General features: G+C 35.7%; 1 protein-coding gene across 1 annotated transcript in view; it reads left to right on the forward strand.

Annotated features, from left to right (window-relative positions):
- Window positions 1-19,555, forward strand: part of Cadps (calcium-dependent secretion activator 1) — a 45,705-nt gene that overhangs the window by 4,611 nt on the left and 21,539 nt on the right. Inside the window, exons 3-7 of the mRNA XM_065364846.1 lie at window positions 10,591-10,759; window positions 10,907-11,074; window positions 12,081-12,256; window positions 12,367-12,446; window positions 12,550-12,698. Coding sequence (XP_065220918.1) covers window positions 10,591-10,759; window positions 10,907-11,074; window positions 12,081-12,256; window positions 12,367-12,446; window positions 12,550-12,698 — 742 coding nt within the window. The remainder of the gene's footprint in view (window positions 1-10,590; window positions 10,760-10,906; window positions 11,075-12,080; window positions 12,257-12,366; window positions 12,447-12,549; window positions 12,699-19,555) is intronic.

Raw genomic sequence — 19,555 nt, forward strand, 5'->3', positions numbered from 1 at the left:
CATTATCTAAGGGATAACCCCAGTCACCGCATATTTTCAGGCAATTTGCTATTCTATTCTCCTCTGCATCTGTTAGGAGCGTCGGTGCACCTACGGGACCTGTATGCCTTCCATGGAACTTATTGTACAAAGTACCGTAGCTAATGTTGAAATGCTTTGAAGCGCCAAGAATTGACAAGGTTCCTTCGGTAATTTGTAACAGGGCTTCTTGCAACTTGTCATCGGAAAACCTTCTATACGTTCTAGCATCAGGGTTTGGTTTAGGTTTTCGCGGCATCTGAAATTCAAAAAAACACTGTAAAATTTGCCCTATCAATGTTACCTCGTCATCGAAAATCGCTCATATGTAACGTGGTATCGATTTAGCATGAAAAATATACGCTTAAAACGATGGTAACATTTTCAGAACGATTCGAGTAAGTACTTACCGTTGACGCCGTAGTTTTTGCCGATCTTCAATTTAGATTCCTTCTGATTTAATAAAACGAAACGAGAAGTAAAAAAAAAATAATAAGAATTTACAGAATAATAATTCAAAACACATAAAATTGCATAGAAAGTTGATAAAAACGTGTTGAAATAAAAACACCAAAAAGTAATGAAATTTCAGCAAAATCTGCTAAAATTCAAGTAAGACGTTGTTAAAATGAATGAAAAATTCAAATATCATCGCACATCAACAAAAATAATAAAATATCAGTAAAAAAATTTTACATCAAAATTAGTCAAAAGCGAGTTAAATTGATGAAAAAAAACAACACAAAAAAAATAAAAAAATTACAATGCAGTACATGAATACGAGAAATTTTTGAAAAAATTAAAGAAATTTCATAAACAATGTTCAAAAATATGTTAAAATAGCAAAACATTCAAAAAAAGAATTATGGAAAAAAAATCGAAGTAAATAAAAATACTAATCAATAATATAATTAGTATTACAGTAATTATGATTTGACGTGATATGATTCCAGGGTGGCGTGTGTGCGGACAAATTTTCTTCATGTACAATTCTTCTTATTCTTATAAGGCAATGTTTTTTAAACGGCTAGCGACTTTTTTAACGAATGCTCTCAATATTCCGCATTATTCCCTTTTCTTCGCCTGCAGCACGGCGAGAAAAAAAACCAAAGTTGTTTGCCGCATGAAAACGAGTACAGATTACGTGTTTCCTCTGGCTAAAACACTCTGCGGTAAAACATGAGGCGGAATGAAGATGAGAAAAAAAACCAAAGAAATTAGGCTGCGTAGCGTTCTGCAGCACGTGAAGTTGAACTACTCGTATTTAGGTATTGTTGTGCAGATATGTGTGCTACGTGTATCGTATTACGCGCCGTTTATATCGCTATACTTGTTTCGAAATTGACTTTTAGATTAGAACAGGAAGGAAAGCGAGACGAACGAGGATATGGCTTTATAGGTATATGTTTTTCGCTCAAACACGCTCCAACATTTGTACGCTTTTGAACGAAAAGTGTACGGAGGCGGTGAAAAGAGTCGCTTGTTCGAAACCACCACCGCATCGGCGTTGGTAAACTTAATTGGAAGCGTGATTCGAGTGATAAGCTGCTGCAACTTGTACATACTATAACACGGTGTAACTGTTACGACGACACATACAAATGAGCACGAAAAGCGGAGATGAGTACACATGTAAAGCTGGCAGCAGTATAGCATTTGAAAAAGATAGGTGTGTTGGAAAATACGAGGAAAAATCGTATCGAAGCAAAGCCTCAGCCGATGACGATGCGACGATACGATGGAAAAATGATGTTTGGAAATTGAATGTCGCGGATACGGGGGTTGGTTATCGAGAAACTATGCGTTGGTCGCGATTTCCAAGGGTTGCCGAGTGTGAAAGCCAAAAAAAAGGGGTAGCAGAGGCGTAGGCAGGTATAGGCTACTGTAGTTATACACATACGCCTCGTCCTGTACATAAAATAACTACGACGACGACGACGAAAATCGCCTAATTCGAAATAGCCGAACGATAGTTTTTCCAACAACATGGTAGGGTAGGAGCTGGTGCGGGTGTTGGACTGTTCGCGTCCGTCGTTCTCGTCAAGTACATGTAGAGGTACGTACGTCGAATAGCCTACTCGTGTGTATCGAAGGCGCGTTACATATAATTCATGTATGGGATGTTTGACGGTTGTAAAGGTCGTTAAAAAGGACTGGACGGTGTCTGCGGTGGCGATACGAGGCTGCTTTTTTGGATGGTACGACGATGTGGACGTCGTCGTCGCCAACGTCGCCGCAATCACGTATAAATGGACACGGTACGTATATAAGAGATTTATGGCGTTTCACGACAACGACCAGAGTGTATAACGATGTATCAGCGAAAAAGGAGGGATGACAGGAGAGGCCGATAAATCGCTTATGTACGCTGGTTTTCGATATACCATAAATAAACTACATTGTACGATGTGCCATACTGTACCAATGCGAGTGCTTAGAGAGAGTATATTGGCGGAATATGTTGTAAAAGTGGACACGTAATGGCAACTTGTCATCTCACATGGGGTATGATGCTCGTATCTCTGTGTATGTGCGACCCTGTACAGATGAAAGCACCTAGTGTGGAAAATTTGGGTTACTATCGCGGTTTTCGTAGGAAAATGCTTAATTTTAATCGCGTCCGATGCCTTGTTATTTTTACGAATTCCGTCAACTGTTATCCGAATATATTCGTTGTCAATGTCTGGTGTTCGCTATGGATGGAAATTGAAAGCGTAGCAAGCAGAATTGGCTGGAATAATAGGTCTGGAGTCATCTTTACTTTCAATAGCTTCCGCCAACGGGTTTGCCAGAAAATAAAGATTTGGTACGCCAACGGTACAACGAAATTGCTATTTAGCGCATTAACTACAAAGGTATTACCAATTTGAAAGAGGATAGAATTTGCCCTTTTTTTTCTTAAAATTTTATTATGAAAATTCTATACAATTTAAATGAATGATTACCCGAAGGTTCATAAAATATTTAAGATGAGAATGAACATTGAGGTATAAAATAATTTACTCTGGATGTGATGAGCGAATAATTTTAATTGAAGACGTTGTTTAGGGATCTTCGTGACCATAGATCTTAGTTCTTCCTGACGCCACAAATAGGTGACAGTATTTCGTAGATATGTCAAATGTTGTGATTCTAGACGAGTTGTAAAATTTGGCCTGTTTTTAGCATGTATTATTCAGTCCAGGAAGACGTGAGCTGGGGTTTCTTCTTGACCGCAGTCACATAGAGAAGAGTCAGTACGTGCCCTAAAGATACAAGACACAGGATCGGAATTCTGTGACTTATTAAATACAGCGAATTGCTTAGAGAGCTCGAGAAAGGGTTAAATAATTATTCGCGTAATTTACTATGTAAATACCAGGAACATACATATTCGAATCGAATGTAGATTAATGAAAATGTAAAACATAAATTGAGTAAAATAATATATTGAGTTGAATCAAGATAAGTACAGAAGCTATCGCTTAACGTAAAATATCGAGTTTTTTGAGGTCCCCTGGCGAGTCTGTGGTGGTCAGGGGGTGAATTTCGACCCGGCATGCAGGCTATCACAAAAAAATTACACAAACACCTACTTCGATTCCAATTTCCTTCAACAGATTTCTCATACCCAACACATCTCTAACACACTCCGATAACACAATGACGAGACGGATGCTAAGAATTAAATTTATTAAAAAAAAGACAAATTACACTTAAGTGAGAGTAAGAAAACTTTAAGAAAAAAATTAAAACAAACATTACAAAATTCCTTTTCATCGAACTTATGATGGAGATTATACTCTGATTCACATGAAGACGAGCAACAATCGATTGTTTTCTAGTTTTATAATGAACAACATTACCGTAAACCTTGATAATGTAACCAGATGTTGATTTTTTTTATCATTTTCTGATGCTCAAGATGCATCACAGAAAGCTTCTATTGGCACAGAACTCTTATTAAGTAAATACCTCAATTTCAAATTCTTTGTAGAAACGAAGTAACGAAGTACACAAATTAAATACTTAAAACAATTCTTCAGTAGCCTGCAGATTAAATCTACTTAACAAATTTGTGGAAAAGTAAGTTTTGAGAAAAACGAGTTTGAAAGTTTTGGAAACGTTTTTCACTACAATTTTGTGATAATATGACGTAGAACGCTCCTTGATGTCTCATATGATAGATTTTTTGATGCTGAAAACGATGGTGATATTTAAAAAGAACAATACTCGACGGAAAATGTAGTTTAATGAAGAAACGTCGCAAAAAAATGACAATTCTTGAAAAAAAGTTGAAAATAAAAATTCAAAAGTTACAAAACGATTTAAAAAAAAAAAAATTATTTTTCGGCGCAAAGTACAAAATAATTTACTCGGTATAGTCTTCATCAATGTCCATCTCGGATTCTTCTCTGTCTTCGGGATTCGGAGAAGGGCAAAGTAAATCTTTACAAGAATCTTTTACATACTCGGGTAAACATCACGGATGTTTTTCACAACGGAATCATAAAACGCTCGTTCGTTTATCACAGTTTGTAAATGATTTGTAGATTCTTGTATTCGCAACTGTTTTTCATCTTCAGGTAAATTTGCAAGTTTTGACATTTTTGTGATGGACGTTTGACAGGTATTACATAAGTCAGTACGAGGTTTTTGAACGCAAATATTCGGACAGCACTTCGACCATAATTCATACCGCGTACTCTTTCCTACTGCAGCAACATTTTCCATATCGCAAGTCGCCTTATAATTGTCATAAATTACTGATTTACTCATTTGAGAAGGTAGCAGTAGAATAATCGCTTGGTGCGAGGTCAGGGCTATAAGGTGGATGAGGAATTATGGTCCACTCAAATTTTTCGATCAGCTCAGTGGTCTGTTTTGCCGTATGTGGGCGTGCATTGTCGTGCAAAAGTCTGATTCCCTTTGAAAGTTTTCCTAGGCGGCAGTTTTTCAGGGCTGTTCGAAAATTTTCAAGGGTGTTTCGATAGCTGTCACCATTAATGGTTGCCCCACGCTCCATAAATTCCACCAAAATGACCCCTTGGTTGTCCCAAAAGACCGTGGCCAAGATCTTTCGCTGTGAAAAAGTTTGTTTGAATTTAATGGGTGTCAGAGAAGAGTTGTGTTTCCATTGTGACAACTGCCGTTTGGTTTCCGCCGTTTTCTGGTAAATCCATGTCTTGTCATCAGTCACTGTCTGGCTCTGTTATTGTAACCAACATCATTTACACTAACTCCAGGCAAATTTTCTGTTGAAAATTGACCAGGGGTCTTAATCTGAATTATATGACATTTTTATAACATTAATATTATTATTCTTGGTATTGTGAACTTGATGAATAAAATCGGAATTATCAAGTTTTCTAACGATTATACATACCTTTCTGAGATTTATAATAGGAATAGCAAATAATTCACACAAAAGAGTACCATAAAAAATGAATCTAAAAAATTATTTAAAAAATGAGAAACTTGACATCACAACAGTCAAATAGAAATGAACAAGTTAAAACTGTAAAATTGTTAAAGAAAAAAATGAAAGAATGAATAATTCACCCAAAATGAGTAGGTACGTAAAATGAATCTAAAAAATTATTTAAAAAATAAGAAACAAATAATTCACATCACAACAGTTGAATAGAGATAAACAAGGTAAAACTGTAAAATTGTTTTTAGAAAAAATGAAAAAAATGAATAATTTGTACAAAACAAATCCTATTCAAAATGTACCCTAAACACACGCGATTTTTTGCCACACGTTGAAAAAAAAGCAAAAACAATTTTAAATAATAACTTACAGTATTTCTTCTGACTCCATTTCAAGAAAACACAAACAAAAAATTCGAAAAAAAATGAAAAAAAAATACTAAAACACTCAACAGAAAAATAATTATTCAAAAATGGAAAAACAACTGAAATTGTAGCTATAAAAATTATTTGAGAAATTTGGTCAATTTTGGTGTCCCTCTTACCTTACCTGTTTTCATCATTGTTGGAAGGCTTTTCAAGGGCAGTTACCAGTCGTCAAAGAAAATCATTTTGTTCTTTGAGCACATTTGTCCTTAGATCAACATTTTCATTGAACCTCTCTGTGGTAGCGGCAATGCTACAGCGTATTTTGCTGTATCAGCAGTCTTGAAAATGTTTATTTTTCAAAAATATCAATGTCCAATGCACTGTTGGACTCTCTATTTAAGTGTACCAATTTTGTGAACAGTTGGCTGAAGGTAGGCCATTCATCCCATGTGCCTGTGAAATTGGGTAGTTCGATTTTCAGCAGCCTGATGCGAGTCATAGTTGGTAGGTCGTCGGGGTGAGTTCCCGAAGCTCCTGAGGTCATCGCAGACATGGACCCGATACAAGCAGCACTCAGCTCGCTGCGCTTCCATTCGAGGCGCATTCAAAGTTCAAAGGCAAGCTCACTGCTCTAGGAAATTCACTAGTTCGCTGAGGGCAGGTATCTGAGTTGAATCTTCCTGGGTTATCTCCCACTGGCGCCTGGATCGTTTCGAATTTGGTTTCAATTTTGGTCAATTGCTCGGAAATGACCTTGATGTATAGTATGGTTTGTTGGCAAGCTGGTCAGCTTCTAACTTTGCTACATGGGTAAGTTTACCCTTTGTTATGTCACATTTGCGGATTAGGTCATCCATTATTCAGACCGTTGATACAAAGAGGAAAAATACTCGATACCTGAGAGGTTCTTCGTTGTGTTGGTGTGTTGTGCAGGGGGGGGGGAGTGAAGAGGTAGCTATGTGTCGCACCAGTTGAGGCAGGTTGAATAGTTTTTTTGTCCCCACAGATCTTGGCAAGCTTTAAAAAACCATACGAAGGATGTTAATACCCTTATTTCAATTCAGAATATTTTTGAAAATTATGAGAAAAACTTAACTCAACAATGACATTAGGCTCATCCATTCCCATCCTATTTCTAACAGTCTGACTGTTATTGTCTTTTACTGGTGTATATGCCCTTTCCAGAGCACCAATTTTATTCATTGCCTGTTTACTGTGAACTGTATATCCTTCTGCTTGCTTTGAGGTGAGCAAGGAATTTACTCTCTCCCACATGATCTTAATTTTAAATTTTTTTGTGGTGTGGGTCCAAAGAAAAGGTTTATTTCTTGGCATCACAGCTTGCTAAATAATTATATTTAAGTGTCTTTTTTACAAAATATTTACAAAACTATCAAAGTAGGAATGATTAAAATATCTAAAACAATGAAAATTATTGCACAATAAAAAATAGACATATTTTAAAACTTGAAAATACAACTTTTAACAAACTTAAAATTAAAAAATCAACTTTTGGTAGCAGTTGATTGCTCATCGGCAAACCACCCATTATGCATGCTGGAGAAACTCTGAAACAGAAAAAAATAACAATTATCAGTTTAATATTAAAATGAAAAATTATTGAAAATGTAAAATAAAATTTAAATGTACAGCGAGTACGTTAAAAATATGATAAAAATCATGCTAATTATGATGAAAAAAATGAAAACACAAGAAAAATCGAGCCATCATTGTTGATTTTTTGGATTTTTAATGTCCATTTTGTCTGATACTCTCCTTTATTGTTTAGAAGAGCATCGAATCAGATTCAAATTCAAAATAGTACTTTTGCCCTAAGGCAACAGTGTTTAACCACTTTGAGAAGATATATTTTTGGTGGCCCTGAAATGGGCCGCTTTGAGTTTGTAAATCAGGGAATTTACATAATTATTCACATCTGCAGCTTCTTCTGTGGCGCGCGTGTTCTTGATATGCTTGCTCCGGATCTTTGCAGAAATGGTACAATTCTGCCAAGGCATTTTTCATTTGTAATCCTGGTCTTGTATAGCTTTTAGGTATTCGGTTCTAGAAGCCAACCAGGCATTATTTTCCAATCTTTCAACAAATAGGGCTAGAGCATCAGCCAAGGCATAATTTTTTTTTGCTTTTCTTCTTAAATCAGCTCGCCATTTCTGGTAGTAGGCCACCAACTCATTGAATTTAAGAAGATCCTTTTCTTTTACAGGAGGGTTTTCTATACGTATGGTCGGATTTTTTGACTGGATGAAGAGGGCTAGCCCAAGGGCTGGAAGATGGGTGGCAGATGCCAAGAGTTGCATAAGCAGCTCAAATTCCGTTTGTTAGTAGCTGGAGGCGGACGGATAGTTTGCCTTGGCTTCTTCGGTGGCGGCTTTTCCCCTCGATTCCCTGGTCCACCTACAACAAAAGTTTATAGGCGCTCATTAGTTTATGACGAAACTAAGTGAGTGCCCAAAAACCATGAGGAGGGGTGAGGAGAGCGACGTGTACCCTAGCCTAAACTTATATCCACGTACATGCGACGAGAAGGGAGGCGCAAAAATGGTCTAAAAATTATGACACATATTTTTTATACAACGATTGAGACACTCACTTGATACGGATCTTCCACAGTGTTTTTCAGGGGGATGGCTGTCTTTGAACGAGTTCCATGGGGGGCAGCGGCGGCACCACGACGCGGACGTCCAATACCACGACCTCGAGCCATTTTAATTAAGAAGTTCAAAAAATAACAGCAAAGATATAACAAAAAATAATGAAACGAAAATAAAACAAGACAAATTAACAAAAAATAATAACAAAATAACGAAGGGGGAGGGAAAATAACGAGGGGCGAAAATATTCAACGAAACATGAAACGTTGAGTAGTGCCTGCATGGTTAGAAACGCAACCATTTTTTTGCCGTTTCAATTATATTGCCTACCCTTTTAAGAATCAGGCATTTTCTGGTCTCTTATAAGCAAAGTGCATTAGAGACAATACTAAGCTGGTTTCAAGTAGGTTTTAGTTGCATACTTTTTTATAAAAACATAATCATCTATAGGTTTTTTAGAAAAATTTTTAATTTTCTTTTTCTCTTGAAATAATATGTTTCAGACTTTTTAAAACTTTTTAATCATGTAATTTCTTCGTTTTTTTCCCTTTTTTGATTTCATATCTAGTGATACTATTTCTCAAATCTTCATTCATCCGATGATATTTTTAATTTTTTCAAAAAAGAATACATTGATTTATATTTATTTATTTATTTATTTATTTATTTATTTATTTATTCATTCATTTATACAAAAAATATTACATTACATACTAATGAGCAGTTAGGTAAGTTAAGTACATAATTACAATAAAAAAAAATTAGACCAATTTTCCCATCTAGGAAAAATATATTACTCATATTATCCAATAATGTGGGTACTCGAAATACCAGTATAAAAATCAATAAATTTTTTCAATTTTGATTTTCGGGTTTAAAAACAAGAAATTGATTGATCAAAGTAAGTTTATTGTGTTATTGAAACTATCCCCAAATTCTTGCTCGAACTAGAATCTCCAAAATCGGTCCACGTACAATCGAAATATGAAAGCCGATAAGTTTTCCTGTGGTGAAATGACACAGTAACAAATCATTAAATAAAAAATTGAATTTCTCAGGAACGGTTGAACCAATTTTGATCAACTTGAAATTCCTTGAAATTCCACAACTAGGCTACTAGATTGACATTTCACCATCATCACCATGCTCCAAAAGTTCAAAGCTTTCAAGTTTATCTAGCGGCAAAATTAAAAAAAAAATTGATTTAAAATTATCATTAGGTAGGTACCTAAAAAACGACTGAATCACTTGTTGAAGAATCGTATAATTTTGAAATATAATTCGAATTCGAGTATAAATATATTATATGTATAGGCAGATAAATTAATTACACAATTACAGAGTTTAAAAATGACGAATCGAAATCGTAATATTATATGCAGATCGGTGAGTTGAATCTTGAATCTTTTTCACGGATGACCGAGGAGTATAGTCGTGGCACTACGAGTTGGTTTTCCAGCAGCTAAACCAGATTTAGCAGCGGATATATCCCTTTTGAACTGCGCAGTGTGAGGCCTCGCATTATCGTGATGAAGAACCCAGCTTTTTTCAGTTTCTGGAGTTTTTGTGTGATGTGTTTCCTTCGCTGTGTTGAAACCTCGCAATAATAAGCAGCGTTGACAGTTTACCCTTTTGGTACAACGTGAGAATAAATCAGGCCTTGACAATCAAAAAAAGTTATCAACGTGACTTTCTTAACTGCCTTGGCTTGTTGAATTTTTTTCTTCTGCGGTAAATCGCAATCTTTCCAGTGTGCTGTTTCTTGCTTTGTCAGTGGATCATAGTGGTAGGCCCAGGTTTCATCACAAGTAACAACTTTTGATACCTGCACACGTTTTTGGAGTTGTTCGTTGGTCAGGTGATGAGGAACCCAGCAGCAAGAAACACGTCGCATTTTCAGTTCGTCTCTGAGGATGTTATCGACTGTTGATTTAGAAATATCCATAATCGTCACACGCTCCTTGACAGTGAGGGCACGATCATATTGGAAGCATTTCCCTTTCTAACCATTTCCAATCTGAGGGAACATGGAAGAACTTGGCCTCTTTTGTTAATAAATGCTCTTCACAAATTCGGGAATGAGTATTCATCCTGATCCATGTCTGATGCTTCGCTGTGTTTACAATAATATGTTTATGTACACATTTCTGTACTTGTGGTCTTTTTCATTTATGTTTAGATCGTTATCTCCTGGAAATAGCGTCACAAGTGCCGGACCGGAGAGCACTAGTGGACGCAGTAATTTGTCTATCAGCGCTAGTCCATCGCCTTCACGTTCAGTACCTGCACCTCGCCCGAGTAGTCCAAGTCCATCGGTTACTAGTCAGCTAACAGAAGCTGAATTACAAGTAAGATTTTTTACATAATGTAATGTTTGAATGAAGGATGATCAAAGGTGTTCAAGTTTGAAATGGGAGAATGCGTGGCTTCAATTTTGTTTTCGAACCACAATGAATTAAGTGATCAAAAGTTAATGTTTGTGGTCAATCTTTTAGGAAAAACAAGAACGCGAAGAAGAAGAGCGTAAAAGACGTCTACAATTGTATGTGTTCGTATCAAGATGTGTAGCTTACCCTTTCAACAGCAAACAGCCAACCGATTTGGTGCGGAGGCCGTTGAAAATTACCAGAGCTCAGTTGGAACAAATACAAGTTCGGTTTGCGGTAAGAGTACAACTATTATTTAATTAATATGTGAGTAGATCCATGAAAATTGACTTTGGTGGTTATAAGATTTGAATTTATAAGTGTTTGTGAGGATAATTATTTTTCCCAAAACAGGTTGGGTAGGGGCCAGAGCAAAAATATCACGATTTTTTCAAAGGAGCTAAAAAATGTCCTGACTCTAAGTAACTCTCAACTAGAAATGGTTGTCTCTGTTTGAGCAAAAAGATTTCAATCATTTTGCAATATTTTACTCAGAATAGTTGACAAAACGAAAGAGAATTCATATGGAATAATTATTCTTCATAGTAACCAGCCAGCTTCAAACTGTTTTCTCCGTCCCCAAATCTAAATTGCTTTGTATTGCAATGTGAAGCGGATCACATGTCTAGTGTCTCAAATATTTGCTGAAATATTGAATTGTCTGTGCATGGTCAGTGTAAGATCGTTGTTCTTTAGCCTAGTTTTTCTCCGCGTAGCTCCAAAACAAAAGAGTGTGTTAGCTCGGCAGAAGCATTTAACAATTAGTTGTTATAAAAAATGCATATCACGTCCATCTCTCTTCCTGCCTCCCCTCTCTAGCTCTTTTTCAAACCATTACATCCGTACTTACGTTCTGTAAATTTTATGGCTGTAAAGTTAAACGAAAGCTAAACGGTTGAAAAATTATAGTCGAAGCGCGCCCAAATATACGAAATTGGAACAGGAAGGGCAGAAGCCGAGGAGCTAGGGAGAGTGAGAAAAAAAAAAGTCGGTGAAAATTACGACCCGAGAATGATGACAATTCGAATACGAAACACCAGCTCAAAGAGGTTTTGGATAGTTGGTCGGGGAGGAGGAGGGTTTTAAACCAGGCTAACTGGGGAAACCACGTTCGTATAAATACGTATACGAGCTTGGGCGGAAAAACGAGTGCGAAAAACGAAATGAAAACGGAAAAAATAAATGAAAAAAGCGAGTTTATTTATTGCTTGGTGTGTGTGTGTTTTTTTTCTGGCTGTTGCAGAGTTTCCTGAAAGGAGATACGCAAATTATGGCCGACGAAGCGTTTCAAAATGCCGTGCAAAATTACTACGAAATGTTTTTGTGCTCGGAACGTATATTTAAAATGGTACAGTCGGGTGGTTGTTGCCAGAACGATTTCCGAGAAGTGTTTAGAAATAATATCGAAAAACGTGTTAGGTAGGTGTGCACGTACCCGTATAAATTTTTATTCGCTGTTCCGATGCGGCGGCGAAGAAGAAAATGGTAGCAGTGGCGCGCTCGCTGATCCGCCCATGTTTTGTTTATAGATCGTTGCCTGAAATTGACGGCTTGAGTAAAGATACGGTGCTGACATCTTGGATGGCCAAGTTCGATTGTATTTTCAAAAGTAAGTTTTCTCGAATGGATAGGTGCTGTGAACGGAATTGGGTAATGGTATTTATGGCCTCGGGATTTCACGTGCTTTTTTATTTTCTCGCCACCTTTCCAAGTTGGAGAAGAGGAGCCGAAAAGACCATCTAGACTGCAGCAGAATTTGAATAGCGAATTGATTTTATCGAAGGAGCAGCTGTACGATATGTTTCAACAAATTCTCGGAGTGAAGAAGTTCGAACATCAGTTGCTTTATAATGTTTTACAGGTAAGTGGATGTAGACTTGAAAGTAGATATGCGCTGTGATTTTCTAATCGACCATAAAAGGCGTTGAAATCTGGTAATATGAACGTGAAATTTGACTCAATGGGTGGTGCTGTGGTTAACACTACAGACTGGTTCTTTGATCCTCCGACCCTACCACCCATAAGACGCCTTTGATAAATACATACTGAAGTATAAATAAAAATTCAATTCCACACCAAGTAAAAATGGAACAAGTTGAGATAGTAATGACCCTACACAACAAAAATTAAAAATTATTGAACCAAGTTCAAATAAATAAATAAAAACTGAGTTAGAAGGGTTGGAAGACTTGGCTAATGGATTTCATTCAATCAGCAAAATTTGATTGTGGCAATGCTGCTGTGAGAAATATGATTTTGGTTATCCAGCAATGAAAGCACAAGGAGAATTCTCCTCCTTCGTTCACAATCCAATTTGATAAGACAATGCTGAGTATCATCAGTTTTTTCTTGGCCATTTCGGACAAAACGACATAACGGCTTTCAGTATGTGGCCAACTTCATTGTTCATTGCCTCCATCATAAAAAATCCTAAAAAGAGGAAATTTTAATGTATTTATATACACATAGAAAAAATTAGAATGAATAAATTCATTGAGATTTTTGAAAACATGAAATTATCTTTCTGTGGAATTACGCAGATTAGTACCAGGTTGAAAAATCTTGTACCTCTTTAATTTTGATCACTGCATCAGACTAAAGAAAATATTGCTAAAAATTTTGAAAAAAATGTTTACAACAATAGCTTGAAAATAGGAGGAAATTTGTGACATTCCCATGAAAAAATTGAGTAAAAATTGATTAATGATCAAAATTTTCTTTGGATTTTGCAAAAATTCTTCAAAATATACTGAATAAACTGCTTAAAACAGAAAAAATTACATCACAGAATTAGGGCACATAAAACTTTTTTTTGAATTCTAAAAAAAAAACAAAAAAAAAACATGAAAATAATGCTAAAAATTTTGCAAAAATTGCTCAAAATATGTCAAAAATTTATAAGATTAGTATGAAATTTTTTAAAAATGCAAGAAAAATTATAAAATTGAAAAAAATGTGTCAACCTAGCATGAAAAATGCAAAAATTTTCTGGATAAAATTGATACAAAAACTGGCAAAAATTATGGAAAAACTGCAAAATGACGCTAACATTTTACTCTGCAATAAATTTCAAACAAACTTGAAACTGCTTGAAATATTTGTGAGGTTTCTAATAATTGATTGAAAAATGAAGATGATTTGAAAAAATATCACTATACCTGCGTTAAAAAGATCTAAAAACAAACCAAAATTTCTCATAATCAAAGAAATGTTGTCCAGTGAACTTTAATGAGCTTACAAACCTAACATATGTTCATTTTTCAATTTTTATCACACTGACAGTAGTTTAGCTTCTCCCCTATGCCTTTTCAACCATTTTACATGTAATTGTCTCTGATTTGAAATACTGTTGAACGTATTCTGAAAAAATAATGGCATATACATATTATAAACAAGATTTTAATTGAGAAATTTTTATTTACTAAAATGAATTGATTTTACCAAGTATGAAATCAATTTTCTCAGGTCTGTATTTTGTCTTGGACGACTGAATGGCCACTCCCTCATAAGTCCTGACCTAGTATTGGATCGCTGATGGAGAAACAATAGTTCCCGAAGTCAAGGATTTGCTGCAATATGGTTCTGGTTCTTTGTTTTCCATTGCTAGCACTGTTTGCATCAATTTTGAGGGGGGGGGGGGACATTGAATTTATTCTATCTATAGGGAAAATATCACTTGAACATACGAATTTTTGGTCAAAATTTCACCTTAGGTTTCCAAATCGTTATTTTGACATAGATTGTTGTAACAAAGGAATTAAAACAGTACGTATTTTGAGACTGGTTCGGAAATGGAGCGCAAGTCTTTGTCCACATCTTCCTCCTCAATATCGCCATTTGTCACAAAAAGAGGTCCTGAAATTATAAAATCATCATTAGATAGTTTACGTGAATGAATTTTACAAAATGAAGCATAAAATTTAATACCACACTAAATAATTGAAATACTTAGGGCCGGTTGCACCATAGTAGATGAAGATTTCTCAACTATTCCTGCAACTTTAACAAAATATGAAAATTTCAAGCTAATGAATGATAGCCACTCATCATTTGTGTGCTCACCCTGTTTGGATTGGCTAAGGAGAGGTGTGATTGGTTGTCGGAGTAATGGTGTTGTATTCCCTGTCCATTTCATTTTCATGTTCTGTGTAACTGGTCTTACTGCCGGATGCCACTGCCACTGGTTCTATTGTGACATTTTCGATAGCTATCGTTTTTAAATTTTGTGGTACTGGTACTGAATCAATTCCTACACAGAAAATTAACAATATTATTGAAATTTGAAAAGTATTGCAGCTGAAATGAGCTACTAAGAAATTATCACTTATTAGTTATTACCATCATCATCAGAATGAATGTCAACTACTGTACTATGTTCCAGTTCATGTAAGTCATTATGGTCTACTTCATACTCCTCATTTTCCAGGTTCATTGTATCATCTTCAGCTTCACCTTGATAAAGATCATCATATGTGTCACCCTGATGACCTATATGTGACAGAAATTAGAAATGAAATAATAATGTAATAAAGAATAATATAAATTCCAATGCTACTAGTTGAAGAAAATTACAAATTCATTACCAAAATCTGTGTCATATACTGAACCAAATCCATTTTTACGGGGCCCCAGGATATCATTTGCCATTTCGTCTATTTCTGTGGCAGCTGGTGCCTGCCTATACTCTCCTCCCCCAGTACCTTTCACATATTTTTTATGTTCTGAAGTTTTTTTCTTGGAATGCTTCAGGATATTCTTATACCTACTTATTCTTCAGGCTCAAGGTACTGCGGAAAGTATAGTTGCACTGTGCATTGAACTCGGTTTTGATTTTTTTCCAGGTTTCTTCTTTTTTTCTACACAATAACAGGAAACATATGATAACAAATTGATAATTTTTACATTACATTTGTGTATATTAATATCTGTACAAAAATGTGATATTACTTACCTGGAATTAATGTTATCAGTACATTTATTTTCGATTATTGATTTGTATTTCATAACCAATTTCATTAAAGTAAACTCTTCCTCTACAAAATTTGGTTCTCGCTTCATTTTATATTCCATTTTAAAATCAAAAATAATTACTTCAAAGTTCAAATAAAATCAAACTTGAACACTTCAACACAATAATAATGATTTTCTTATCAATTTCAAGGATACTTTTTAGGTTTTGTTTTTTTTTTTACGGGTTAATGTGGTAACCTAAGGTTAACCCTGAAAAATTGGCGGGTAAACTTGTTCACAGATCAACAGTGGGTAAACAGGTAACTCTTCATGGTGCAACAGCAGAACTTCTGTGAACTGGAGTTAACCACTGATCTAGGTTTAACTCTATTTGGTGCAACCAGCCCTTAGTAATAAATTACACAACAACAATTATTGAACCAAGTTTGAATGAATAAATATGTTTTTAATGATACCTAACACAAATGTCTTGATAAAACGGAGTTGCTATTCTATCCAGTAGTTGTCCTGGACAGCTAGTGTTAGTTGTAGTTGCCAGTTGGTATTTATGTAGTGCTCACCTTATGGGCTGCTAGCAGTCCTCTAAAAAGTCAGTGGATAAAGTTTTCAACTAAACAACTTGAATCTAAATTAAATGAGCGACTTTAATCGCTGTTGCTGATGCTAACTTCATCCTGCTTTTCCATGGTAACGTTGAAACCATGCCAATTAGTTGCCACGGTTCTTGGTGTCGATATGCCACTTGTACCTGCAACTACTGCTTCGTCGGTGGTGGGTGCGTTGCGGATATCATCCGGGATGTAGATATCTTTGATTGCGCGTGGCTTGTCGTCTGTTACGTCGGTCATCATTAGTTGATTTACAGAAACAAAAATTGTTGAATAAATACCTAAATTATAAATGAAAACTTAATACCACACTAAATAAAATTGGAACAAACACAACAAAAATAATTATTGAACTAAGTTTAAAATGAATAAGTAAAAACTTGAGTCAAGAGAGGCATCGGTGCCAGTGGTTATTAAACCACCAGCAACTATAACTTGAACAGCGTAAGGACTCCAGAGCCAACCTGTACATCATCGCATCCGGCGAATCGTGAGGAAACGCAGCTGTGTCGGCAGCTCCAGGCACCCCAAACCAATTATGGTTTATTGGCATTCTTTTTGTTTTCCGGCGGTAAGGATCGTAGTTACGATCTCCACGAAGTCTCAAAAATCTGGCCCTCCTTGAAACCGCCTAAAATAGACACAAAACAAAAAAAACCCTCAAAATTAATCACAAAATCTTCGAAAATTTTCCCTCATTTTTTTTCTTCCTCTCTCTCAAACACAGTATTTTACCAAAATCATACGATAAAACTTTTTTTCTTACCCTCGGTAAGTGCCTTGGTGAATCGTCGTAGACAGGAATTCCCCCTGGCACTGGAGGAAGTGGGGCTGGAGCAGACGTGGATGCTTCATTTTCGGATCCCTCGGCTTCCGCTTCCACCTCTTCTTCATCAGTGGACAGGTCCACTACAGACACTACCGGACTCACAGTGCTCCGAGTAATACGTCTAGTCGCCTCTTCTCTAGTAGCCTCTGCGTACGAAGGCGGAAAATCCTGTGACCCCTGAGACCTGCTCGTTATCCGGCGGCGGACCTATATTGCTGGTAGCTAAACTTAGAAGAGCCTCGGTGGCCGGAACTTCTTCTGATACCTCTTCCGGCCAATCGAAAATATCCGAATAAGGTGGTACCACCACTACGATTGGCTCATTAGCCTGAACATTTTCACACACTGGCGCATTCGGTTCCAGTTGCGACACCATAACAGGGTTGACGTTTTCTTCACCAATGGGGTCCGTGGGAGGAATGTCAGAAATCCTAGGCAAACCCAATTCTTCAAAAACCAATTCCTCCTCCGCTGATATATCAATACCCTGTTGAAAATAAATAAATAATAATAAATGTGCTATGGAAAAACGAAATACAGAAAATGATAAAATCAAAAAAACAAAAAACCACGTTATGCATATGATATTGTTATACATGTAATGATACTTACACCAGGCGATAATAACATTGTTGGAGTCGGGATATCTCCGACATCTCCGCCAACTTCTGCTACATTGGAAATAAATGCAGCCCAAAAATCCGATAAATCTAGAAAAACAAAAAAAAAAATGGTAAATAAAACTATAATGCAATGAAAAATAACGTATCAAAAAAAAAAAATTTTCCCAAACAAAACCCAAAATTGGCAAAATTTGAATTTTCTCTTTTTAATTTACGTATTAAAAATAAATTCAACCAATGTACCCAGTATTGCAAAACAATCCCAGTGATTTAAGAGCACCTCAGGTACAGTTATTAGTAATGTGGTCGATGTTGATGCCAACAATTTTTCAAATTGAATCTCAACCTGTTCCCAGACCCCAACACAATCTTCAGAGCTGGTGATGTCAAAGTGTGGCAATTTTTCCAGCACGTTTTCTCTACTGATAGGATATATTTCAGTTTTTGTATGAGGTTCCAATAAACTAATAACTCTTCATCAAAATTTCCATCTTTACTGTCAATGTAAGACTGCATCCAGTTGTTGACTTTTTTCAAATTAGATATCAGCCGCTACAATAGTCTTGACCGAATTTTCAAAACCTTTGCCAGGATCACCATTTCTTTTAGTTGGCCTGATGAATAAATTTCCTGGCAACCAAGCATAAAAACCTAGGAAATCATCAAGACTTTCAGCAGTTCTGGCCTTAGGATTAAAGTAATATAATTGCTGATGGAGTATTAAAGCCACACAGAGATATCACACACGCGACCATCTTAGTTTCTCCCTTTTCAGAGCTTACTAGTTTAGAAACTGTCTTCTTTCCTCTGATAAAAACAACTTTGTCCATCTTTGTTGGAACATTTGAGATGCCAGCCACATCCATGTTGTACACATTATCACCTGTAAACTTGTACATATTTATTGTACCCTAATGTTTTTTTCTCGTTTTAATTGAGCAAATAAAATGTTTTCAGTAAGTATTTAATATAGGATTGACCTGTCATATTCAATATTTTCCCTATCTCCTTTCATGTATTGCCCTGCATGTTGTTATCCTTAAACACAACACTGAAATGTAGACTTGAAAATTTGAAATAATTGATTAATTTACAAAAATTGTTGAATAAATACCTACTAAATTATAAATGAAAATTTAATACCATACTAAATAAAATTGGAACAAGTTGAAATACTCAACTTAGTAATGAATTACACAACAAAAATTATTGATCCAACTTTAAATGAATAAATATGTTTTTAATGATACCTAACACAAATGTCTTGATAAAACGGAGTTATTCTATCCAGTAAAAAAAATACTATAAAAATTAAAATTTTCTCATTATCTCTACTCTGTGGGTAAATTCATAGATGAACAGATTTTTTTCCTCTGCAGATCTAGTAGGTCCATTTCTGCTTCATGTTTTTCAGTTTAGAATTTCATGCGCATTTTGATTTCATCTGCCATTAATTTTGTTAAGAGTTGCTGTCTCTCCAACTGTACTTTCAAGATTTCTTCTTATGCTTTGAGAGTTGTTTCATGCTTATTTTTTATATATCAGAGACTTACGTTTTCAAGAGCCCAGGCAGACAATTTATCATTGAATTGACACTGCTTTTTTTGTACAATCTACAAACATCAGAAAATTGAGATGATTTAATGGGATGGTGGTACGAAATAGAAATTGATCATTAAAATCATTT

The sequence above is a fragment of the Planococcus citri genome, chromosome 4 (genome assembly GCF_950023065.1).
Source record: "Planococcus citri chromosome 4, ihPlaCitr1.1, whole genome shotgun sequence".
Taxonomy (NCBI): domain Eukaryota; kingdom Metazoa; phylum Arthropoda; class Insecta; order Hemiptera; family Pseudococcidae; genus Planococcus; species Planococcus citri.